We start from the raw sequence: 25,437 nt of genomic DNA on the forward strand, positions 1-25,437 counted from the left end.
CCACAGAGGGCCTTAGTGATGATCATGACAGTGACAGACATGCTCCCATAAACACCTCCCTCCTTTAGTCAGCCTGTCCACCCACCCTCTCCCTGAGCCTTTCACCGCCTGGGCAGGGAGGCAAGGGAGGCAGACACATTCTTCATTCCCACCCTGCAGGCGAGCAAACTAAGCCTGGCCAATGGCCACTACACCCAGGCTCCAAACTTCCCGATTCTTCTACTGGTTCACAGGCAGAACTGGCTATATAATTTGCAGGGCCTGGCGCAAAATAAAAATCCAGGACCCCTTGTTCACACATTACTAAGAATTTCAAGATGGTGACAGCAGTGCATTTAACCAAGTGTGAGGCCAACCCTGTTTGCAGAACCTCCTTCCTGGAAGATGGGGGGTACTGCCTGCCAGAACCCAGGTGGCTCAAACCAGGCTGCCCCATGGACTATGACAGAAATGGGCAAGCCGAGGGTCCATCTAGGAATAGCACCGTTACTGTCTGTACCCTAGTTTCTTCATCTAGAAGGCAGGTTTAACAACAGTCTTACCATGTTGGGCTGCTGTGTGGACGAACTGATACAAAGACTGCGTGGGACGTGGTTCACCCCATGTCCCATGCCTCCCCGATGCCTGTATTAGCCAGCTGTGTTTTTAACACCACTTCCAGCTTTTGAAATGGGGGTGGAAATAAGACCCTCTCCACCAAATGCTTGAGCTCTGCATACAGCTGCTGTGTATCAGCAGGAGAGCCCCAAGTGTAAGCTTCATTTGCATGTATACACTTAGGCCCGATCCAGGCCCTGAACTGCCTCTCTGCCCTGGGCACTTCCTGGTGGTGACAGGGAAAGAGGAAAATAAACAACATGGCAAAACACACATGTGCAACATACCTACTCCAGAGCAAACCCAGATGGGGTGGCGGTGGGGGGGTGGGAAGCCCAGTCTCCACCTCCTTCCTTCCTTCTTTTAGATCCATACTAACCTAAGACTCTGGGCACCTGCCGGGTGAGCTGACCACTGGCCATTTCCGTCCTTGTTCGAGTGGTGGGGTGAGAAGTTTGTGTGTACATGCATACTTGCACAGTCTGGGACACCCCTATTTGTGTGTCTTCCACATTTCCTTTTGGGGGATAAAGGGGAGCTGGCTCAGCCTGTCCCTCAAGGTCCTTCCTGACTCTCTACCCCAGAACACAGACAAATGGGGCAGAAATAGAGGATTACAGGATTACAGCCTTCCTTTACAGAAGAAAAAACAAAAACAAAACAAACAAACAAAAAAACCAGGGAAACGCTGCCCAGGACCTTCAAGGCTTCAGCACTGCCGTTGTGGACCTGGGTTCTGTCTATAAACTCAAGATTCAAACCCTGGGTTCAAATCCTGGCTCCACTGGTTTGGTGCTGTTGAACGCCACAGTCAACATTTATTAACTACCTGTTACTCTACCAGGGGCTGGATTAAGTGCCTCATTTGTACAATCTCATTTAATCCTTATAGTCCTTGAGGCCGCTGAGCAGCGTGGCGGCCTGAGGCATCTGATGACCCAGTGGGTGGAATTTGGGCTCTGGAGCTGGTTTCTTCACTGAGAAACAGAGACATGAAACTACTTTACCGGGCCACGGTGATGAATGGGCCCCCAGAAACATGAGGCACTGCAGCACATGGGGCCGGGGACATGAGAAAGAAATCAACACTCACACACATTACCACAGCATCATCACAAATTAGTGTATGTTATCACTAGTGTTACTACCACTAGTTTATGCCAGGGGAAACTGAGGTCCGAAAAGAGAGCCACAGAGAAGACGAGAATCGCTGTCTGCACATCCACTGCTGTGCCTCTCTCTGAGTTTCCAAAAGCATAATCTTTGAGTCACCCTAGACAGTGATCCCACAGAAACATGGAAATGCAGTGCCTCTTGATGCCTGTCTGGTTTAACCCAGGGCTGGTTAGTTAAGGGGCTGGAGTGTGGTGCACTGAGGCCCGAGTGGAAGGCTGGTGGCCTCCGGGAAGGGCCTCAGGCACTGCTGCCTCGGGCTAGGAGGCCGCCTTCTCTCCCCTCCAGCAGGCGGGGTAGCTTGAGGCCCTGCCCAGAGAATGCTCTCCGGAGCCCTGCACTCTCACCCGCACACCTGTCCCACTGGCTGTCCCTGTCAGTTTCCTCTCTGGTCCCCCACAGAGAGACCTGAGTCTCTCCTGAAATGGCTACATGCCTCGTGCCTAGCACAGTGCCTGGTATAAATGACACACTCGCTGTCATTTGGTCCCACTGGAATGATCTGGAGGAAGACAGTTCCTTCTAGACCCAAGAAAACAGGCAGCAGAGAGGAGTGGCTCCAAGCCGCGGCTCTGGGTTAGGCTGCCTTAGATCCAAATCCCCATTCAGCGGCATGGTCCCAGGCAGGACACTCCATCTCCCTAGTTTCCATCTCCAGTTTCTGTCTGGGTGCAAAAGGGATGACAGCATCCATCCCTCGCAGGGCTGCTGTGCGGCTTAAAAGATGTGATTCTGCACGGGAAGGCATTCAAGCTCAGAGCCCCGCACACAGCAAGCGTGTAATAAAAGGGAGTTGTGATTTTTACTACACCTGGTAGGAGAAACCCATAGAACCTGCCTGCCCAAATGGACCAGCTTGGTTCCCCGAAACCCTGAAACCTCCCCCTGGCTAATGACCTTTACCGGCCAGTGGCTTTGTCTGAAATCCTGTCTGGGGCTTCCCTGGACAATCTTGAAGTCCCTGAGAAGGCTCACAGCGACCCCTGCTGTCTGCAACAAGGAACTGCCTTACATCCCCAGCCGGAGTGAACAACAATAGCAGGTACGGCCCTCCAAGAAGGTCTTACGTTTCCAGGGTTTTAAGAAAACTCTCATCAGAACAATGGCAAGGAGAAGAGTCACCACATGTAATTATGTTCAGTGGACACTAATTCCCTGTCTTCTAAAAATAAATATAATACATGAGATCACACAAAGTGCTCTCTCTTCCCTTGTGGTCTTTTGTTTCCCCGGATAAGTGTCATCCTAAATATACTGCAGAACCAAGTGAAACTGTCATTTCAGCGGGATATTATTTCCCGATCAACATGCGCTCTTCTTAGCAAGCCCGTTTTAATCTGGCAGTTCTTAAATTGGACTCCTTTTAAAAAGCAGAGCATGTTTAAACAAGCAGACATACCGAGAGGCTAAAGATATGTACCTTCCTGGAGGGACGACTGATCAATCGAGGTTTAGGGAAATGGGAAACCTCCCCCCAGGTCATGACCCCATCTCGCCAGGCTATTCCTGCTGTGCAGGATACCCAGAGATCATAGCTAAGATCCTGCTTCCCAGATACTGGCAGGATTGGTCTCTGCCTCAGATCCCAGCTCACCACACACCACATCTGTTTATGAACTGAATACTAGTGTATGATTTAGAACAAACAGAGGGGAAAAGGAGGTCAAAGATATCTGAAGTTCCCCACATGACTTCTTATTCTTCAAACTACAGAGTGAGAGCAAAGAAGGTAGATGCCACACAAAGATAATTCTTTCTCATCTCCAAAACACAAGGCTGATTTTGTATCCACAGATTACCTTGCAAGATGCTAACTGGCAACTCTAACAGAGGCTTCACTCTCGGACCCTTGTGCAAGCATAGAATGAACGAACGAGACCTAGTGTCTAGAATCCTAAATGTTCACCCACGCGCAGGCCACGGTGCTGCAGGTCCCCCGAGCAGTCCTGGATCCCACCCAAGCCTCAACAATGTGTTTAGGTGAAGCTGACTTCATCTGCCTTTGCATTCTGAGAGCTAGATGGTCTCTCTATTACCCTGCCCATGCCTTGGGCGGGAGGCCTTGGCTTCAAGCATTCCCCTTAGGCCCTGATATGAGGACGTTTCTTTCATTCACGGCTTGGTGCTGGGTGGTGCCTACCTAATCTGAAAAGCCAAACACTGTAACATGGTAGCGTAGGGATCACCAACTAGGGGCCCTGGGGCAGGCCAGACTTGTTTTGTTTTTAAAAAGTGAATTAGTTGCTGATGAATTCTCCTTAAGAATCCACATGGCTGGTTTCTCTTTCAAAACATGGGAACTGGTCTTACGAAGCCTGAGTTCCTGTGTGGCATCCCAGCTGGATGACCAGAGAGAGGCCCGCCTGCTGCTCAGTCCCCACCCAGCCTGCTGCCTTTACCGGCTGGGTCCCTGCGACAGCTGCATTTTCCACCCCTGTGCAAGCAGGTGCTGATGGACTGCTTTATGTGTGCAGGTAATTCACCTTCGTTTCCATAGAGCCATTTAGGCCACTGGTCCCCAACCCCGGCTGGACATTAGGATCCCCTGGGAAGCTTTTGGCAAAACACCGATGTCTAGACCCCACCGTTGAAAAATGGAATCCAACTCTCTGGGGGTGCAGCCTGGGGAAAGGTGTATTTTAGCCATCGCCAGGTGGCTGGAATGTGTGGCTAAGGTGGAAAACCAGCACCTTAAACCAAAGGGGTGGCCTGGATGGAGGAAATTTCAAGCAGATCATGGGTAGGGCTGGGTTTTAGCCACTGGGGCCCCTGCCCCTCTTGCACGTTGTGGATGGGGACAGGGAAGCCTGCCTGCCCTTTCTCCATCTGCCTCGGAGAGGGGGAAGCCTGGCTGTTTTGACTTTTTTCCTGCACAGTGCTCTGGGGAGCCACATCTGAGATTAAGGGAGATAAATCAAAAGCAGCCAAAAGATGACCTTTGAAAGATCACTGTGCCGGCCTGCAACGGAACCATCCAGGACCCAAAGGACATCTTCCCTGAGACTCGGGCAGGCTCCCCGCCCACACGCCAGTCCCCTGGACTAAACCTGAAGTTCTCACCTGAAGAGCTCTCGGATCTCCCGGCTGTGGGCCTGGAAGGGGATGTTCCGCACCAGGATCTTGGAGGTGGTCTGCTTTCTGGGAACTTGTTTCTTCCGAGCTGATGTCACGGCTGGCCTGGAGTGGTTGGGGGAGAGGGTCCAAGTTATTCGTGGCTTCAGCAGCTCCTGCCCAACATTGACTCCACTACGCCTCCATCAGAATATTCAGGTGATGGATTCAAGGAGTGTGCGTGGGGTGCGGGACCAACGTGAAAGGAGAGAAAGGCCGTCTCCCACCAGGTGATAGGACCCAAAACAGCTGCAGACGTCAGGGGGACACATCCGTGCTTGGGTGGCTGCTGCCCTTCATTTGAGAGACTCCGGGGCCACCAGGGACTTAAGGAGCCCCGCTAAGGGTGGGGCTGGTTTCTCACCAAACCCAATCTCCATTGTGTCTTTCTCTCCAGTTGCAAAGAAAGACCCTGGTTGGTTTCCAAAGGTCTTGTGACACTTCATCAATAACCCGAGGAGGAACATGCGGGGGCCTAACCATGCAGATGGACCAGGTGGCGAGCAAGGACACTCTCAGCCCAGGTTCAAGGCCATCCCCAATGCAGTGCTACCTGGCCTGTCCCCCTGCTCTCTCAGGGAAACCTCCCACTCCACTAAAACAGGGTAGGGAAGTGAGCAAGGCTGGGAGTTAACAAGCTGGGTGTGAATGCCAAATCCGACACTTAGGATCTCTGCGATCTTGGGCAAGTAACATGGCCGCTCTGGGCCTCCATTTCCTCCACTGTAGAATGGGTGTAATGATAGGCCCACCTAATTTGATTGTTTGAAGATTTAATAAGCAGACTCAGCACTGGACCCAGAATGTGGTAAACATTCAATAAACAGCAGCTGTTATGATAATGACCATGTTAGGACTTACCTCCTTCAGGCCTGCTCCACGTCACCTCCTCACAGGCCTTCCCTGTCTCCATTAAAATGGCAGCCCCCTCACCCACAGCCCCCAGCTTCATTTCTCTTCCTGGCACTGATCCCTGTGCTAGTACATTATACATTTAATCATGTTTCTTTTCTTTTTTTTGTCTTGTCATTCTGGGGCTATGCTGTCTCATATGGCAGCCACCAGCCACATGTGGCTAGTTGAATCTAAATTAAAATGAAGCAAAACTAGGCTGGGCATGGTGGCTTATACCTGTAATCCCAACACTTTGGGAGGCTTAGGTGGATCACCTGAGGTCAGGAGTTCAAGACCAGCCTGGCCAACATAGTGAAACCCTGTCTCTACTGAAAATACAAAAATTAGCCAGGTGTGGTGGCAGGCGCCTGTAATCCCAGTTACTTGGGAGGCTGAGGCACGAGAATTGCTTGAACCCAGGAGGCGGAGGTTGCAGTGAGCTAAGATCACACCACTGCAGTCCAGCCTGGGTGACAGGGTGAGACTCCGTCTCAAAAAAATAGAAGCAGCAAAACTACAAATTCACTTCCTCGGTTGCTGGGGTATCAGGCTCCAAGATGGTGTCCAATGATTCCTGGCTCTTGGTGTTCATGCCCTGGGTAATCCCTTCCCATGCTGTATCAGGGCAGGTCTGGGTGACGAGCAGCATACAGCAGAGGGATGGTGTGTGAATTCTAAGACTAGGTTGTAGAAGACATTGTGGCCTCCTTCTTCCCCATTCTTGGATCACTCACTCCAGAGAGACCCACTGCCATGCCATGGGGACACTCAAGCGGTCCCAGAAAGAGATCCCCGAGGTGAGGAACTGAGGCCCCCTGCCAGCAGCCATGTGAGTGTATCATCTTAATGACAGATCTACCAGCCCCAGCTGAGCCTTCAGATGACTGCTGCCCTAGCCGACATCCTGACTGTAACCTCATGAGAGACCCTGAGCCAGAATTCCCAGCTAAGCTGCTCCTGAATTCCTGACCCATGAAACTATGAGATAATGTTTTCCTTTTCAGCCTTTAAGTTCTGGGATACTTTGTGATGCAGCAATAGATAGCTAAAACAGTTGCACTTGCCACATCTCAAGAGCTAAATAGCCATGTGTGGCAATTGGCTACCATCTTGGACAGAAGAGATGTGGAACATTTCCATTGCTGCAGAAGCTTCTATGGAACAGCACTGCCCTAGGGTGTAAACTCCCAAGGAAACACCATCCCCAGTGCCTAGAAGGAGGATGTGGTACACAGTGGGCTTGCTGTAATTTTTTCTTGAGTAAAACAATGGTTCCATGAACACTGGCTAGGAAGTGAGACCTTGCAAGGCTGAATTCAGGCTGGCTCTCTGGAGATAGGGTACTGGAAAGAAACCGCTGGCTCAGTGCTCATGGGCACTGCAAGTGCTGGATGCTTAACACACAACCTCTAGTTAGCACGTTTCACTTCAGAGGCAAAGTCACCCATGCAATGCAAGGTCACAGAGCTCCTGAATTAGAAAACTACAGGTGTGGGGCTCAAAGCCTGAGCTCCTTCTGTTATACTGGCAGCTCAGGAACCCCCACTAGACTTCTGAGGGCCTCTGTACCAAGCCATCTTCCCTCCAAGGATGCTTAACATAGCACAGACCACAATGGGTGAAAAACACCAGAGCTGGCCCAAGCTGGACTCACAGGAAGCATTAACAAGAAAGAAAGAAGGAAAAAGAAAGGTCAATTCGCTGGAAGCTAATTTGCCGGATGACCACAACAAATTACCAACTTGTTGAGAACTACTGAATAAATATCTGAAACCAGCTCTAGGGCTGTTAGAGGCATTCATTTTATCACCCGAGGCAAGTAGATGATAATGACAATAATGGCTTACGCTGGGCACCTGTTATGTGCCGGACACTGTTGGAGGCACGTCGGGTGTAATAGTTCATTTAGATATACAAGCAGGTAGAAATGGAGGTGCAAAGATAAATCTCCAAACAATCCCCCTACTTCAGTATACTGGTCATTGGGCAAATTGGTCTGCCTCCATCTCTAACACCTACGGAATCTCTTTCCCATTAACTGGAGGCCATCGTAGGCACTGCCATTCAGCTCTAAGAAAGCACGTCCCATAAAGCTGAATGTCTAGGTTTTACAGCTTCTTCTGGTTCATCCACAGCACCAGCAACCTCCAGCTCTTCCTTGGTTTATTTATCCCAAGATGAGTGTTGTTTGCCTGTTTCTCCTGCACTTGTTCCTTTTCTTATTAAAAAAAAAAGAAAAAAAAACACCCCTGTGCATTAAACATTCACCCAAAGGACTAACACTGTTGTAGTTCACTGGGAAAACCAGGGTCGGAGTTGGTAAATGCCAACATAATTAGGCATCTTAATTAGGAAGAGTCCTAAATGGTAAAGGGATAGGTGGAAAGGACATTGAAAGGTTGTGAGACAGCCTCCAGGGTGGCCGGCACCAAGCACAGGAAGCCCCAGCTCGTAGGAAAGGAAATGAGGACACTGAAGACTCACTTAGTGGCTCGTTCCGAGATCCTCACTTCCAGCTTGTGGCCGTCCACGACGTGACCCTAAGAGAGAAGACAACATGGCTCATCTCTCTGTCCCGAGAAATACTCACCCGAATCCTTGCCCTTCACCAGAGCAGAGCCCTGGCTCGCAGATGGGAGCCTGATTGTTCCCCGGGGAGCGGGGCTAGCTGGTCTAGAGGACAGAGGATGGTTTTTCCCTGAAATGGCTCACACCGTGCCCAGGCAGCAGCTGGTGGTCAGAGACTCAGCCCTTGGACGCTCTCTTAAGCCACAGGTAGGCCTTGACCTAGATGTCATTCAAGGGACACGGAATTTTCCATTGTTTATAAGCATGTTCAGGCAAAGTAAAGCCCTTAGGTCTGGCTTGCAGAGAGAGTTGGGTTTAGTTTGTATGTTCCTGAAAAATATTCTAAATCCTAGTGGAGTTGCATCTAAAGCTAGGTTCTAACATTGGTCCCTCAAGGCAGAACTGGTGTATTAGCAAAATTACCCTTGAAAATCCCTTAAATCTCCCATAAAATACAGCACACAGAGCTTCATAGGAACAATTCTTGGAGGCAATATTCACATATGCATGCACACAATGATGTCCAGAACATAACACAGTACACGTGCAAAGTGAAATTTCATAGAATCTTATATCGCGTGAAAGAGAAACACGGACCACTGAACCTGCAGAGCCAATTTTAAGTTAAATGAGTACACAGCCCCTGACCAGGAAGGGCCTAGGATGTGGGGCATTATGAAGGGAACAGAGGATACCTTCTCAAGCTACTAACACCTACTGCATCTGCTTCACTTTAGCTGAAGGCCATCCTAGGCACCACGCATCAGGATGCATCATCTAATGCAAAGCCACAGAGCTTCTGGATTAGAACTTAGGCTGAGCATGGTGGCTCACGCTTGTAATCCCAGCACTTTGGGAGGCTAAGGCGGGCGGATCACGGGGTCAGGAGATCGAGACCATCCTGGCTAACACGGTGAAACCCCGTCTCTACTAAAAATACGAAAAATTAGCCGGGCTTGGTGGCGGGCGCCTGTAGTCCCAGCTACGCTGGAAGCTGAGGCAGGAGAATGGCGTGAACCTGGGAGGCGGAGCTTGCAGTGAGCCGAGATCGCGCCACTGCACTCCAGCCTGGGCAACAGAGTGAGACTCCGTCTCAAGAAAAAAGAAGAAGAACTTATAGGTGGTGCAAAATTTGCCCTTTGGGATGGTGCCAATCCCAGGCTGTTTTGCTCTCCACAGCCCTAACTCCCCTCCTGCTAGAGAGTATCAATCTGTCCTTGTACTTAGGATCCAGCAGGAAGGCATATCTCCCTTCTCTGTCTGAATAGGATGTTGAGTCTCTGTCCAAACAGCTTTCGGTTCAGCCCTGTTCTCCCCACCTTCTCCCCCACTGGCCAAGCCTGGATGACTCAAGGGTCTCCTACCTGCCCCCTGCCCCCTGCCCCCAGCCATCGTCCCCTCTCCACACCAGCAGCTGCAGAGGCTGGAGTAGAAGCCAGTGTGCTCACAGCCCCCTAATGGTCTCCCACTGCCTTTAGGCTGAGCAGTAAAATGGCCTAGAAGATCCTGCCCTGCACACCTCTCTCCTCATCCTGCACCCTGAACCGCCACCCCACGCCGCCCCTGCCACAGTGGCCTCTTAGCTTTTCAAACGTTACTAAGCTCATTCCCACCTTATGGCCCCTGCCTCAGACCCTCTGCACATGGTCCCTCCTCCCCAACTACCTCCCTCCCAGATCTCTGTGCAGCTGACTTCTGGCCAAGTAGGTGTGGCCTCAACTGTCACCTCCTTAGAGAGGCCTTCCCTGACCACACAGCCTAAGTGCCCCACCTCCACCCCCAACTCGCAGCTTTGTCTTCATGACCTGGTCCTGCATGTTTATTCAGAGGTCCATGGCCTGTCTACCCCACCAGAAAGAGGGGCCCACGTGAGCAACCTCTCCCAGGCCTACCACCACCCCTGGCTCACGTCAGGCCCTTGATAATAGTGCTATGGATCGAATGAATGAACTATGGTGACCGTGGAGTGTTGGGAAAGGTTCTTAATTTTTTCTTGGGCCACAGTCCCGTAGAGATCTGGGAAAAGCAATGGGCCCGGTCAAGTGTAGACTTCACACATATTCTCACTCAATTTCAGAGGGCTGACGGGACCTCCCACTACCTGCCAAGTGCCTCCGTGGCCCTCAGCTGAGAATCTTCACTTTACCTGGAGCTGCTTGAGAGCTTTCTGGGCTTGCTCCGGCTTCCTGTATTCCACAAATCCAAACCCCATGGAAAGGAGCGCTCCTAAGAGAGAGAGAGGTGGAAATCACACCAGTCGGTGAAGCGGAAGCACAAGGCCAAGTGCAAGGGCTGTGACGGGGGCCCCCAGACCTGCGCTGTATTTCCTCTTCTTTTCATACCCCCTTCATTCCCCCCAAAAATCTCAGCACCTGGCTTGCTGTTTATCATTAGTCATCTTGACGAATCAGCCAACGCAGTTAACATGGCTGCCACCTGAGGCCCATTTGACTATTAATTAACAGATGACTGACATGATAATTAACTTCATAATAGGATTCTGCTTTGGGAGGGAGACTGACCTAAGAGAGATGACCATCGTAAAGGCAAGTGGCAAAACCTCTACCTGGGCAGTCCTCTGCCTCCACATGTAATGCCTAAAATGAATATGTGCGTGAGAGTCAAACGCACCAAAGGCTTGCTCTTCACAAATATTTCTCACCAGCCAATCACATTCAGTTTCCTGGGTTTCAGATATAAAGTTTGGATCATGTGGGCGACTGCATTATTCAAACTTCTCTGATTCCTTACTTCTAGGTTGCAAGTAGCAAGAGTTCAGATAGCAAAGAATACTGCAAAAATTTCATCAGAAACTTCCGCTTCCTCACTATGTGTAACTGGGGAGGGAGGAGTGTTTTTATAGGGCACTAAAAAACATTAAGATCCCTAATTACATCTTGCCCTCTTGACATTAGATTTGATGTCCCCCCACCTTCCACCCACACCCCAGCATCTCATACATATTTGTTAGGTTTCTTTATTGTGAATTCAAAGAAGATTCCCTTCAGTCTGATGGGTTCAAATGAGGCTCAAGGCTCTCTACCTTTGGCTCACTTTGCAGGTCCTATCTTTACCTTTACTGTGCTGTTTGTGAGACCTATGCTCCTGCCTTTCCATTGACAGCAGGTGTTACAAAATAAGAGCCAACTGCATTAAGGAATTCCATTAATTGCCCATACATGGCTCAGACAGAACTGACAGCCAGTGCCACCCCAGGGTGACTTTAAATGTTCGTTCTGCAAGCAGATACTGCTCCAAAGCTCTCTTTTGGAGGCTAGAGGCTGCAGGTGGTGGGCTGGCATGTCTGTGCACCTGTGAGATTTTAAAAGTGCAGTGACTGTGTGAAAGGCAACTGTGAGAAGGTCAAGTTCATCTCTGAGTTACTGACACTATGCAGATCCACTCTCCGCCACCATCCTCTATGGGAAACTGACCTCTATAGACAGCTCTACCTGGGCTCCCCAGATTCCTTGCTTCCTGTTGGGATCAGCCAGCAAGAGGCTCTGATCTGGCATTGTGGGGTGGGGGGATGGAGGAGAGAGAGGCTGGAGTACTGGATCCTTCCACATGTCCCCACCCGCCTCCTTGCTTTGGGTGGCTCTGCAGTGGCCATGTCCAATCCACGGCCACCACTCCTGCAGGTTATCTCGTGGCTCCAACTCTCAGCTGAGCTCTGGTCACACGTTTTCCTTTAATGCCCCTCCAGGCACGGCAGGCGGAAAGGCATTCTTCCTGTAGAGCCCACTTCCTGGACATCCCTGTGGGCTCCCTTAGCCCAGCCACACCTCGGCCCCTTCCTTACAGACATCTCTGCTCCAACCCCAGCTGAGAGTGCTTTCTGTTTCCTGCTGCAACCCTGACTGATACACTTTGTCTAGATTTTCCCCAGACTGTGACGGATGGGCCCCAGAGAACAGGGGTCTCAAATACAGGCCCTTGAAAAAGACAGTGTATGTTTTAAGAGCTGCTTATGACATGGAAAGATCAGATAACCACTTCTAAAACATGCTGACGAGTGCTCCCCGGGAGTACAAGGCTGGCCCCACAGAGCATCTGACTGGGCGCAGTGAGAGGCAGGGACAGCCACCTCCACCTGCTGGCCTGGGTGCACCTCTGTCAATCTGACCCCCATCCTGGACTTCAGCAATAACTTTTTTTTTTTTTTTCCTGAAATCCTCAAAACTGGTCCTTCTCATAATTAACTTGGTACTTAGCTGCCTTTCCTTGCACCCAAAACTATATCTGAAGACCCTGGAGAACAGGGATGTTAAGGGGTGAACAGTGTCTTCCCAGACTCACATGTAGAAATCCTGACCCCCAGTATCTCAGATGTGACCTTATCTGAGACAAGCTCTTTACAGAGGTAACCAAGTTAAAATGAGGTCACAGGCCAGGCGCGGAAGCTCACGCTTGTAATATCAGCACTTTGGGAGGCCAAGGCAGGCAGATCACTTGAGGTCAGGAGTTCGAGACCAGCCTGACCAACATGGTGAAACCCCATCTCTACCAAGAATACAAAAATTAGCCAGGCGTGGTGACACACGCCTGTAATCCCAGCTACTGGGGAGGTTGAGGCACAAGAATCGTTTGAAACCAGGAGACAGAGGTTGCAGTGAGCTGAGATCACACCATTGCACTCCAGCCTGGGTGACAGAGTGAGACTCTGTCTCGAAAAATAAAAATAAATTAAATGCAGTCATTAGGGTGGGCCCTAAATCCAATATGATTGGATGACTGCTGTTCTTTTAAAAAAAGTGTGGGTGGATTTGAACATGGGATGGGCATATACAAGGAGGATGCCCTGTGAACATGGAGGAGGCTATCTATAAGCCCAGAGACAGGCCTAGAACAGACCTTCCCTCGCAGCCCCCAGAAAGAACCAAATCAACTGGCACCTTGATCTTAGACTCCTAGACTCCAAGGCTGTGAGACAACACATTTCTGTCATTTAAGCCACCCAGTCTGTGGCACTTTCTTATGGCAGCCCGGCAAACGAATACAAGGGATGTTCTGACTTCTGTGCTGTATGTCTGCTTAGAACCCTCCATGGCTCCCCAGTACTTCTGGGGAAAAGTCAAAACTCTTCTGTGTGTGTGGCATAAAAGCCACTTCATGGTTTGGAACTTGCCTACCTTTCTAGGCGTATCTCCTGCCTCTTCCTCAACGAATTCCCCAGGCTTGGCCACTGTAGTGTGAGTGGCCTCTGAACACCTTGTTCCCGCCGCCTGGCTGCTCTGCCCCCCACCCCTCCCAGCCTCGGGCTGATGTGGTGTCCCCTGTGCTGGACGCCTGTCCCTGCCATCCAACCCCTTGCTGCACTCTGCTGTAACCACCAGCACATTGGTCTCTCTAGCTAGACTGTGTGCATGCTGCGGGCAGGGCTGCGTCTCCCTCAGTCTTATATAACTAACACCGTGCCTGCTGCCTGGTGGGGCCTGGGGACTGTCTGAGGAGTAACTCAACAGCAGACATTCTGGCCACCCAGTACTTTGCATGCAGTAGGTGCTCAGGACACAGTTTGGGCTGACACATGTAGCATTCCTACAAATCCTGCCAAACCAAAGGGACTCAGGATAGGGCTGGCATGGCTGTGCGAAAGCAAGGACGTATCCCCTGCAGGAAGCCAGGGCTGGAGCCCAGCAGAGGCCAGGAGACTCAGAATAGCACCCAGGGCCGAATGGAGAGATGAGGGTGCTCTCTGCCTGTCCATGTACCCACTGGCCTGGGAGGTGCATGGTTATTGACTCAGGAAAATCTGTGTGGTTAATGACTCGGTAGAACGTTCCAGAAGTTCTACAACTGGGTTATCTCCCTCAGAAGGGAAGAGGGAGAGTGCAAGACTGGTTGTTTCTTGCTATTTCCTAGGAAACTTCCAGAGCACAAAAGTGCTGGGAGGAGGCAGAGGTTCCTGATACCATCCAGGGTCCTCGCTATCTGCCCACAAATGTTACTGCTCTGAAACCACCCCTGACAGTTTGAGGTGGTGGAGGCTCTAGGTTCAGAAGGATCTGACCCAAGAGGCTGCTTCGACTGGAAAGGAGACTCCAGGGGAACAGAAAGAGGGGCTATTTCAAAGAGTCTGAGGCTGACCATGCTTCAGAAAAAAGAGAACCTTCAAAATGTGCAAGGGAGAACTCCCCCAACCCCTTGTCTGAAGCTGGAGCTTCTTTTGGAATCCACTCTTTCTGGCTGAATACTGAATACTTTCCGAATTTCATGCGGAATACCTGCTTTGTTCTTCTTCTTGGAGATGGAGCAGCTCTTCACTGTCCCCACTTTTGAAAACACCTGGATAAGAAAGTAACAAGTATCATCGGCAGCTCTAAACCACTATGCAGGCAAGGGCGCCTGTCAAACACTATACCCCCAAATTTGCCATATGGACACCTTGGGGTCCCAAAAACATTTTGAGGTGATGATGGATGACCTCCTTTAAGTAACCTGGGCAGTCCCTTAGAGTTCCCCATAAGAGCAGCTGGGCTTGTTTCTCGTTCCAGTTTTAGAAGAAGGAAGTAGGACACCGAACAGCGAGAGACTGACTGCAGATCATGCAATCGGGAAGCTGGGCCTAAGTTCCGAAGCATGGGGTCTACTGCCCCAGTCTGGACCTCTCTCACTGCCCCTGCACCAAATGCCAAAATAATTTTTACAAAAATTTTAAGTCATAGTCTATTCTATTTTCCCCTTTACTTTTTCTGTCTCCTTTGCTAGAATTTGAAACCCACCCAGAGCAAAATCCATGTTTACCTGGTTCCCGGCTATGTCTTCAGCACTACACACAGAGACCAGGGAAAGGCAGGTACCCAATAAACATTCACTAAATGAGCAATGGGGAAGCCCAGGGGCCGGGGAGAAACTTGAGAAACAAATACTACGAGCAGCAGCTGCTTACTGACTCTTGTGTTTAAAGTGTCAGATGCTTTATTTGGAGTATCTCCTTCATCCAAATCATCAAAACAACTCCATGAGACGAGTCTATTAACATCCCCATGTTACAGATGAAGAAACTGAGGCACAGAAAGGCTGAAGGACTCACTCAGGGTCACATCATTAGCAAGGGGCAAAACTGGGATCCAAGCCCAGGCAGACTGATCGCTACGCATGGCTCTCCACTCAGGGTGCTGAGACAGGAGCCCTGGGAACTACGGGCTCTTCCCCGCAGGGCCTCAAGTGGACTGTGTGACCTAAGGACAGTGAACTGGCCTCTCTGAAGCTCAGTCTCCAGCCATGTTGCATGAAGAGACTGAACTAGGTCATCTTGGCTATGACTTCCAGCTCCAGAATCCTTGAATTCAGAGGATGCTCTTGGGCTGCTGTTTGAGTGCATCTCCCAGGAAACAATGATCCCGGATAATGATGTTCCCATACCAGACCCGCACCAGAAAAAAAATAAAACTAACATTCAAATCTATCTGACATATTCAAATCTATCTACCTTTTGGATGCTACAAGCACATGCCGCCATTTAAAAGCAAAGCAAAACAAAAATGGAACCAGGAAATAGCCAAAGACAAGTCTAAGGGTGGGTTTCCAATTGCTGAAGAAGGTGAATCTTGGCTCCTTAAACGCTGCTGCTTTAGTCAGGTATCTCTGCTGTTGGGGCTGCTCTTCTACTAGGTAAGGGGACAGTCACATCACAGAGGCTGAGCCAGAGGGTGTCAGAGGGGCTCTGACCCTCTGCCTCTCTACCACATCCCAATGTTTGCCTCCATATCTTCTGCCCACCATGTTCCTACAACTGAGGTTCAGTGGACACTTTCTTCTCTCTTGACCCCATGATCGAATTTTAGGGTTCAGAGGGATTTTTAGAAATCAATCAGGTCAATTCTTATGGCCAGCTTCCTTACCAGAACAAGTTGATGGCGATCAGCCTGCTGTTATTCATTAAAACAAAACAAAAAACTGAAAAACCCACTGAGTGTTTATTCTGTGCCAAGCCCAGACTCTAGAAATAAACAGTCTCCTGAGGGAGGTGCCACAAATTGGGGACCTTGCAGACCCCACTCCTTTGGAACTGGAGGCCCCGTTGTTTCCTGATCGCTGGTCCAATTCCTTCTAGAAGCCCCCGGCCCTCACTCAGGGCAGCCCTCATTTGGCTTTTACTAACCTTCTATGTGGAGCTCCCTGTCCTTTCATCCCCTTCCCTTTTCCCATAAATGCAAAAATCTCACCCCATCCAGGGATTCCAGGGTCAAGCCCAGACCCTCACTCACTGATGTGGCTTCTCCATTATTCCCAGCGGGCGAGAGGATTGTGCTGACATTTACTTTTGGGTATTTACATCATAGAAACAACTACTGCCTTCATATTACACGGTCTCCCGAGAGATTCTGGTATGCCTCCAAAGCGTATGTGGTAGCCCCTATCAGGGCCCCCGGCCAGCCTTGCTACTGCTCTAGTCTTCTGTTGAGTCATCTACTGGACACCCCAGGGGAAAGGGTCAAGTAGGTGGTGCTGGTTATTGCTCCCAAGTGCATATTAACACGCATCATGTTTCAGGGCAGAATAAATGCAGTGGCCGTATCAGTAGACTGGGGTTTCCCATCCCACGCCCCTCCCTCCTGGGCTGAGAAACCACTCACTTCCTTCAGCTTCTCTTCTGTTGTGTCAAAATTGAGATTCTTAATAAACAGAGTACATCCTGGGAGGCTCTCTTCTTCTTCTTCCTCTTCCTCCTCCTCCTCCTCTCCCATCTTTGCTGAAGAGTTGTCTGCTCCTTCCTCTGTTGGATTTTCATCTTCTGGGGTTTCGCCATCAGGCACTGAACCCCCATCAAAACAAAAACAAAAACAAAAACATCAAATCCATGAAATAATGTCAAACCCACCAGAGCCCTGGGGCCAACTGCAAAAAGCCCACTAGGTAAAGGGGTTCTGCCTCTGCAGGCAGTGGCAGGAAGGGGCACCATGATCCCCAACTTGTGCTGAGCTTCAGCAACTCTTGAGACAGAGAGAAAGTCCTGCCCCTGCTGTGTTGTAAAGAGAAAGGAATACAAAACACAGCCCCCAAACGGAGCCTTAAACAGGACCAGCTCACACTAATTTGAACTTCGAAATAAATTACCATGTGAACTGTTTTACTGAACCGTGAGCCTAAGCAAAACGTTATTTTTCCTCAAAAAAACAAACAAAACAAAACAAACAAACAAACAAAAAACCCAGCACTTAGTGAACTTTCAAACTAAAATGCAACTTAAAACTTTTAAAAAATTACAGAATGGGAACAAAACTTAGGAAGAGTCTAAATACCCCCTTGAACCTAAAGAATGTTACATACCATCGAAATCCCTCATATGCATTACTTCAGGAAGCATATACACAAAAGGTGTGGTTTTGTCTATACATATTAAATTCAGAGTTATGCACCACAGGGAAAAACGGAAAATACTCTATGTTCACAAACAAGAGACTAGGTAAGGTAGAGTACCACCAAAAGCTGGAAAAATATGTCGTCATTAAAAATGTCGTTTCCGAAGAACGTTTAATGACACACAACAAAGCTCATCATATAAAAGTTAGAGAAAAATTAAGATATTAAAAAAGTATATACTGTAATTTTAGAAAATGTTCAATGTAATCCAAACCATGATCTAAGCTAGGTGCGGTGGCTCATGCCTGTAATCCCAGCACTCTGGGAGGCGGAGGCAGGTGGATTACTTGAGGTCAGGAGTTCAAGACTAGCCTGGCCAATGTGGTGAAACCCTGTCTCCACTAAAAACACAAAAATTAGCCGGGCATGGTGGTGGGCACCTATGATCCCAGCTACTTGGGAGGCTGAGGCACAAGAATTGCTCGAACCTGGGAGGCAGAGGTTGCAGTGAGCTGAGATCATGCCACTGCACTCCAGCCTGGGTGACAGAGTGAGACTCCATCTCAAAAATAAAACAAAACAAACAACAACAACAACAAAAAAACCATGATCTGCACATTTATGAGAAAACATACATGTGCGTATACACACACACACACACACACACACACACACAGTGATCACAGGAAGGAGATGCACAAAGTGCTCCTGGTTTATTTCTGGAGGATGGCACTAGGGATGGTCGTCATTTCAACCTGTCACTGCTAGCACTTTGTACCGCTTCCACTCTGAAGGAACAGCATTTTAGGGAGAGGAAGAGCAGATGTGAAGTTGTGAGTTAGCAAGGGATGTGTGTGTGTGTGTGTGTGTGTGTGGCTGCAGCTCAGGGAGTTGGGAACAGGGAGACTAGACCTGCTAGCCTGCAGTGGCGCTAAGCATGTAGATTTCATTCTCAGCTGCCAGAAGCCTCAGGAAGTTGGAAGAGGGCAGTGTCATGATCTTTTGAGAAATCTTAGGAGGAAATGTGTTCAATTTGTTTCAAGCTCCCCAATTTCCCTAAGTCACATGATTAGGACCTGGAGACAAATTCCTCCTCCAAAGACAAGGCTTCTGAAGCTATTCCCATATCCCCCAGGAAATCAAACTGTCTTAGCAACTCTTCAAAGCAGTTCTCAGGCTGTGCCTTCACACCCCTCACCCTCAATGTTTCTAAGCAGATGACCAGTGACCTCCCCTAAGAGTTAAACCCTGCACCCCAGCCTGGCAGAAGCACCTGGAGGTCCCACGGGCGGGTACGCTGGAGCTGATGGAGACAGCCTGCTTCTTCTACTCACACCTTCACTTGCATAGTTCAAACTTCTTTGTGATGTAAGGGGGCTTCTTGGGGTTCAGCTGCATCCCACATACTCTCACCGCCAAGCACAAAAGATGCCTCTGTCTGTCCTGCCCTTTCTGATGCAAGCCTAATGCTTTCAAGTCCTAATTAAGCTTCGACCACTTTGTCATAAAACAACCCTTTTAAGCCCTTACAGAAACAGCTACCGTGATAATGCTGTCTCTTTAACATCAGTTGAACACACTGCCTTCCTCCCTCGGGTAAGCCCAGAATCGAGACTCAGATACCAGCACAAAAAGAAGAAATCTACACAAAGGCTCCTCCCCCAACCAAGAAACTAACACAATTTACCCAACAAGAGAGACTCCATGGTGTGGCCCTTTGTACTTAAAACCCAACTTTCAAACAAAGCTGGAGGAAAAAGTACCACTAATGGTGAGAACGAAAGCTATGCAAGGCAGCTAAGACTTCAGGTCCTGGACCAGAACTTCAATGCAGATGAAAACCATGACCTTCAGCAGTGAATGATATTTCCACCTAGCTGGCCCTCCTTGGCATTTGACATCTTGGAGATTAAAGGAGAAAGGAAAGAACACTGATGAGATGCCCTGCCATGCACCAGGCATGTGGTTGGATACCCTGAGTACAGCCTCACTCATGACCACAGCAGCCACATCACAGAAAACAGGGGGCCCAAGGAGAGTTCTGGAGGCTGCCGCATCTGTACCCGAAATCTCAGGCACCTTCTGGTTGGTGAGACAGGTTCATGGAAGACTGGAAAAAAATTTTATAGAGAAAAGCATAGTGGGGATGACGGTGACCAGGAGGGCTCATGGCCGGTTTAAAGGACAGCCCCTTCTTGGCACTGGCCAATTGACGGAAAGGTCAACCTAGCATGGCCAGAATTCAGATCTATTAAGAGAAGTCGGAAATCCAGCTTTACAGAGGAAATCCCACGGTTTTTAAATCCTGGCAACTTAATGGCAAGTGACTTTTGAATTAGGCAGTAGTCAGCAAGTACACCAGCTCATTGAAGCCTCAGTGCTCTGCTTCCTGCATCTGGCCTGCCCCAGAGCACTGGCAAAGATGCCCTTCCCTCTTTCTGTCTCAAGGTCACAGAACCCAGCCAGTGCCCAATGTGGCATTCCAGGAGTTCCCAGTCTCACAAGGGTAATAACCCGGGGAGCCCAGAACCCCTCAGCATGGCTGGAGTTGACTCCACCCTGCCTCCCTGGTCTATGAGCAGTGGCTGGTGTGCTGCAAAGGGCACCTTTAAATGCCCAGGCACCTGCCCAAGGCGGTGTGATGTTTGGGTTTAGTAACACAGCTGAGACCAGTAATGGACAGATCCCTTCCCTGGCAGATCAGCTGCCCTTAGCCCCAGCCCAGGAAGAACAAGAGGGAACTGTGAGGAAGGTGAAGACCTATTATCTGGGTGGGCACTTGGCCTGGCATGGGGCTCACCTGGCATCTCCATCCTCCCATAAGTCAGCCTCTTACCCTCCCCTTCGGGAGGAACACCCAGCTTAAATGAAAGATGTGCTCAAAGGGGTCTGCCTTTCCTCCAGCAGCGCAGGCTCTGGCTGACCCCGGAGACGTCCGTTCTTTCCCTGAACCTTGAGTTCATAGCAACAACCGCCCTACACCTGAAACTTCACCCTGGATCCTAGAAGAACTAACAATTCAAGGGCATCATGGTCTTTAGAGATCTGCCGGAGAAGGGGGCCTGGAAAAGACGAGGAGGGCAGGCCCAGTCCCAGCCCTGCCACAACCTAGCTGCATGGCCCTGGGTGAGTGACTTCACTGCTGTCTCTGCACCCTTACCTATAAAATAGAGCTTATTAAAACCACCTCTCCCCTAATACCAAAAATACATACACAAACAAAAACCCCAAAGTCATGCTCATTTGTAGGAAAATTGGTAAACAGAACAGTGAGTGACTGTAAACTCAATTACCAAATTTTAAAAGGACAATAATGTAATAATTATGACGAAGAAAGAACGCAAAATCTACATTTGAAGTTTAAATGAATTGTAAATTAATGTGAGTATATTGTATAGGATGTATTGTATAGGTTGTTTCAAAACCCAGCAAAGTGCAGGTGTATACAGACCACTGGCAAAGATAATGGCCCTTCCCCCTCTCTCCCACAAGGCCCCAGAACCCAGCTAGTCCCCAGCATGGCATTCCAGGAGTTCCCAAGTCTTATAAGGGCAACAACCTGGAGGGCCCAGCAGCCCTCAGCATGGCCTCCCAGGTCCATGAGCTGTGGCTGGTGTGCTTCGAAGGGGGAAGAGTTGTTATCTTTGCCAGCAGTCCTCATACACCTGCGCTTTGCTGGGCTGTTTAGAAATGCAAGTATCCACTATTTCCTCCACATGCCAGGCCATGGCTCTGTTACCCCTCACCTCACCTGGACAACTGAAGAGACTCCCTGCTGCTGTGCCCTCTGCCCCTCTCCCTGGCTCGCCACCTTCCCTGACTTCATCCCTCACCCTTTTCCCTTCTCTCCCGTCACCTCCGTTCCAAACGCACTGGTCTCTTTTCTGATGGCCGAGCCTGCCAAGCCCCCTTCCTACCACAGGGCCTTTGCACCTGCTGGCCTCTGCCTGTTCTGCTGGTCTGCTGCTTTCCCAGGCCTGGCTCCTTCTCACACAGCCTCCCCGCAGGGAGCTCATCCTGTCCACTCTAGTTAAAGCAGTCTCCAGCCTGGGCCCAACCACTCGCTGTTCCATTCTTCTGCCTTCCTCTTTTCAGAGCCCTGTCCTATTCTAGCATCACTGTATTGAGCAGTTTGCTCCTCTATCTGTGCTCCCCAACTACACAGGGAGCTCGAGACAGGACCCAGTCTGACTCAGTTGGCACTGAATCTCCAGCACTGGGCTCAGAACAGATCTACTTGTGGGCGATGAGTCTGTTGGGCACTCAGCATGTGCCTAGAACACAGCGATCATGAAATAGCCCTTATTGTGATCGAGAGGAGCTGTGAGGTCTTAGGTAAGAGCACAGGCCTCAGAGTTGATGGCTTCAGGTCATATCCTGGCTCTCTCCACATGTGTGACCTTGCTCAAGTCATGCAAACTCTCTGTGCTTCCTTCTTTCCATCTAAAAAGGGGCTGGCCATCATGGTGCCTACTTGCAGGACGATGATGAGAATGAATGCAGAGCAGGCTGCAAGACCTGAGCCTGGGCCTGCAGCGAGCACTGGGAGAGAACAGTTTCGTTCTTAATATTACCCTTGCTACCCACACTGCCCAGCAGGCCTTGCTGAGAGAGCAATCCAGGGGAAAATGTTGGAAATCCCTAACCCTGGGAGAGATAAGACAACCCAGTGTGGGGAGCCCTCGGCCCTCCCTCTCCTTCTCCCTGCAGGGTAAGCTGCTGGCTTCAGGCTCCCAGGAAGGCCAGCCAGTGCCAGGCATCCGAGTCCACAGCTGGGCACCCTTGCCAGCCAGCTACTGCTCCCCGAGTCACCAGGCCAGGCTGTGTCCAGAGAGGCGTGGAGACAGCCAGGAGCCAAGGCCATGAAGCCAAAGGTCATTTTAAAAAGCACTTCTGCTGCTGGCCCCAAGTTGGGAGACAAAAGAAAGATGGGAAAGAAAAAAATAAGGTATTGTGAAACTCAAACAGATGTTTGCCAACAAAAACACCAGGAACCAGAAAAAGAGGGAAGAAGTGAGAAAGGAATCAGGGCTAGGCCTGGGGGCGGGGGAGTTGGGGGAAGGATCTAAAAGCAAGGTGGGCTGGAGGGGGCTGGGAGAGGCAGGGGAACTGTGCTTCCATCTGTAGTTAGCACAATCAAATCCAGTCACGCATCGCCACATGGGGCTTTATTATAATCAGGCCACAGAATTTACTGTGGCCTCCTCCCCTTTCCCGGCTCTCGGCGCTGGAGCTGACAGCAAAGACTGTTATCAGTTGCAAGCAGCTTTTCAGGACCTCCCCTCACTCTGAGCCCTTTATCTGGAGGTGAGGGTCTTGGTTGTGGGGAGATAAAACACGCTGTCCCCCTCCCTCGAGACTGGTACAGAGAACAGGAGAGCTTTGCAGAAAGGAAGGGGGTAAAATAAAAAAAAAAAAGGTATGTCCACTCCCCTCCTACTCTTCTTCCTTGGGAGCCTGAGAAAATCCAGGGCTTTGTGGGCTGGCTGAGTCCCCCCAGCCCTCGTTGTCCTTGTACAACGGGGGAGTCGGGGATTTGGTGAAGCTTCGGGAACAATGCAAAGAGGGTGGGGGTGGGGGAGGAGCAGGTGAAAAGAACAGCACCCGCCAGGAGGGGCTGTGCACGTGCTGCGTGCAGTGAGGGCAGGAGGAGGCCCTGGAGATCAGCTCTGTGGGAATTCACCGATGACGCGGGACACAGCGGGGCTTGGAATTAGCACAGACACGCACAACTTCCCGGGCCAAAGGAGGCCCGGCAGCCGGGCTCTAAGGCCTTCTTTGTGTGAGTCATGGTCAGGCCCTGGAAAGCAGCCCCTCTGGGAGGTAGGGGCTGTTGGGCACATGCTCAAACCTACAATGTAGACCCAGGAAGCAGGGGGACCCGCGGGCAGGGGGTGGGAAAACACTCTGACTGTAAACCACAGCATGCTATCTCCGTGATGCACCCTGTGCTGTGATGCAGACATTTCTGTACTCAGGGCCCACTTCTATTACTACTTGTGACATCTCACTTGTCCCCCAACAGCTCTATTGTCCTCCACAGCTCAAAAGTTCCTGGGGAAGGGGGTCTGTGCATCTGTGTGGTGTCCATCTTGATCACTCAGCTCGGCTGCTGGCTCGGGGCTGGTGCCCATGGTGAGTTAAAGACTATCCACTGTGCCATATTTTTCTAAATTTTAATTTAATTTTTGAGATAGGGTCTCTCTCTGTCACCCAGGCTGAGTGTAGTGGTGCAATCTCGGCTCACTGCAGCCTCGATCTTCCAGGCTCAAGTGATCCTCCAACCTCAGCCTCCTGAGTAGCTGGGACTACAAGGCATGCACCACTACGCCCAGCTAATTTTTGTATTTTTTGTAGAAATGGGGTTTTGCCATGTTGTCCAGGCTTGTCTTGAACTTCTGGACTCGAGTGATCCTCCTGCCTCAGCCTCCCAAGATGCACTGTGATTTATATTGCTCAGTCACCAACAGCAGCGGAAGACTGGTGATGTGCATGTGACATCCCACCACGCCCTCAGAGGGCGGGGCGGATATCATGCCCATTTTACAGATATGGAAACTGAGCCTCAGAGAGGCAGGTGGCTTGCCCAGTCACAGAATGGCTGCTTACTGGAAATCTCAGGGCCATTTCCCCAGGGGCTCTAGGCCTCACATGATGAGGATGCCAAGGACTTAGAACCATGCCTAGCATGGCATAACTGCTGCTTTTGCTCTTGGGTTCACTCACACACACTTCCTGATCACTATCAGCCACTGGGGCACGTTCATGGGTGCTAGGATACTGCCGTGAGCAAGGTGAATGGGCTCTCGGCATGTGGAGTGGCCATTCCAGGGGCAGAGTCCGACAGAGCAACACCGGGGAAAGGAACCATTCATGACACAATTCCAGGAAGTGATAAGCATTTGAAATAAAATAAAGGGCCATTTGTGAGAGTGGGGACAAATGGGAGCCCCCTCTATTATTTTGATTGATGGTGTTATTGTCACCACTGTGTTCTGAGGCTGGGCTAACAACGAAAACCAAACGTTCAAACCTAACTAAGCTTCTACTGTGTGCCAGAGCCTTGGGACACAAAGACAAATATGACCCGGCCTCATCTTTCGAAGGAACAGAGAGGCAGATTCTCATGCATTCCCTCACTCCCTTGACACCTGTGAACCGAGCTTCCCTATGCCTGGGCCCCCCGGGGTGCTGGGTACCGGGCAGTGAAGGAGACAGCCCCATTCCCTGCCTTCACGGCTCAAAGTCTGGCTGAGATAGGAAACGAATACAAGTAACAAATAAACAGAATAAATAGAAATTGTGACAAGTGTTAGAGAAAAAAGAAGACAGCAGAGAGGGATAATCCCCAGGACACAAGGAAATGAAGAGCCTGGTGGAAGCGGTCACTTTGGGAGCCACCACATGTCCCCAGCCTGCCTCCTGTTGCCACCCAAGGCTGCGGGAAGAGGCCTCCACCGATTTGTTTTCAGTGCCGCTCAGCCCTGGCTGATCTCTGCGTTTCAAAGGAGAACTCGCTTTGGGCCAAAAAAAAAAAAAACATTACTTAGGTTCAAGGGTGGTAACTGAAGTAAAAATCAAGGCAGCTGTGATTTGGGGGAGACAGTTAAGAACAAGCCAGGATGACATGAAGAGAATTTTGTTTTGATGGGAACAGGCACAGGTTTTGAAGGAGACCCTGATCCAAACTGAGTGGAGAGAGCTTAACTCATAAATGAGCAGGAGTCGGGCTTTCACAAGGTTTATACCAATCATCATTAACCCCAACGATGTGGGATGCTTCTG

At 50.1% G+C, this 25,437-nt stretch overlaps 1 protein-coding gene across 3 annotated transcripts in view; it reads right to left on the reverse strand.

Annotated features, from left to right (window-relative positions):
* RBM19 (RNA binding motif protein 19) overlaps window positions 1–25,437 on the reverse strand; it is a 142,541-nt gene that overhangs the window by 86,244 nt on the left and 30,860 nt on the right. For all 3 annotated transcript variants that reach the window (XM_009426322.4, XM_054663659.2, XM_054663658.2), the window contains 5 exons: window positions 16,926–17,104; window positions 14,571–14,631; window positions 10,490–10,569; window positions 8,260–8,315; window positions 4,831–4,947 (listed from right to left, as the gene is read on the reverse strand). In XM_009426322.4, coding sequence (XP_009424597.3) covers window positions 4,831–4,947; window positions 8,260–8,315; window positions 10,490–10,569; window positions 14,571–14,631; window positions 16,926–17,104 — 493 coding nt within the window. The remainder of the gene's footprint in view (window positions 1–4,830; window positions 4,948–8,259; window positions 8,316–10,489; window positions 10,570–14,570; window positions 14,632–16,925; window positions 17,105–25,437) is intronic.

The sequence above is a fragment of the Pan troglodytes genome, chromosome 10 (genome assembly GCF_028858775.2).
Source record: "Pan troglodytes isolate AG18354 chromosome 10, NHGRI_mPanTro3-v2.0_pri, whole genome shotgun sequence".
In the NCBI taxonomy this organism is placed as follows: Eukaryota; Metazoa; Chordata; class Mammalia; order Primates; family Hominidae; genus Pan; species Pan troglodytes.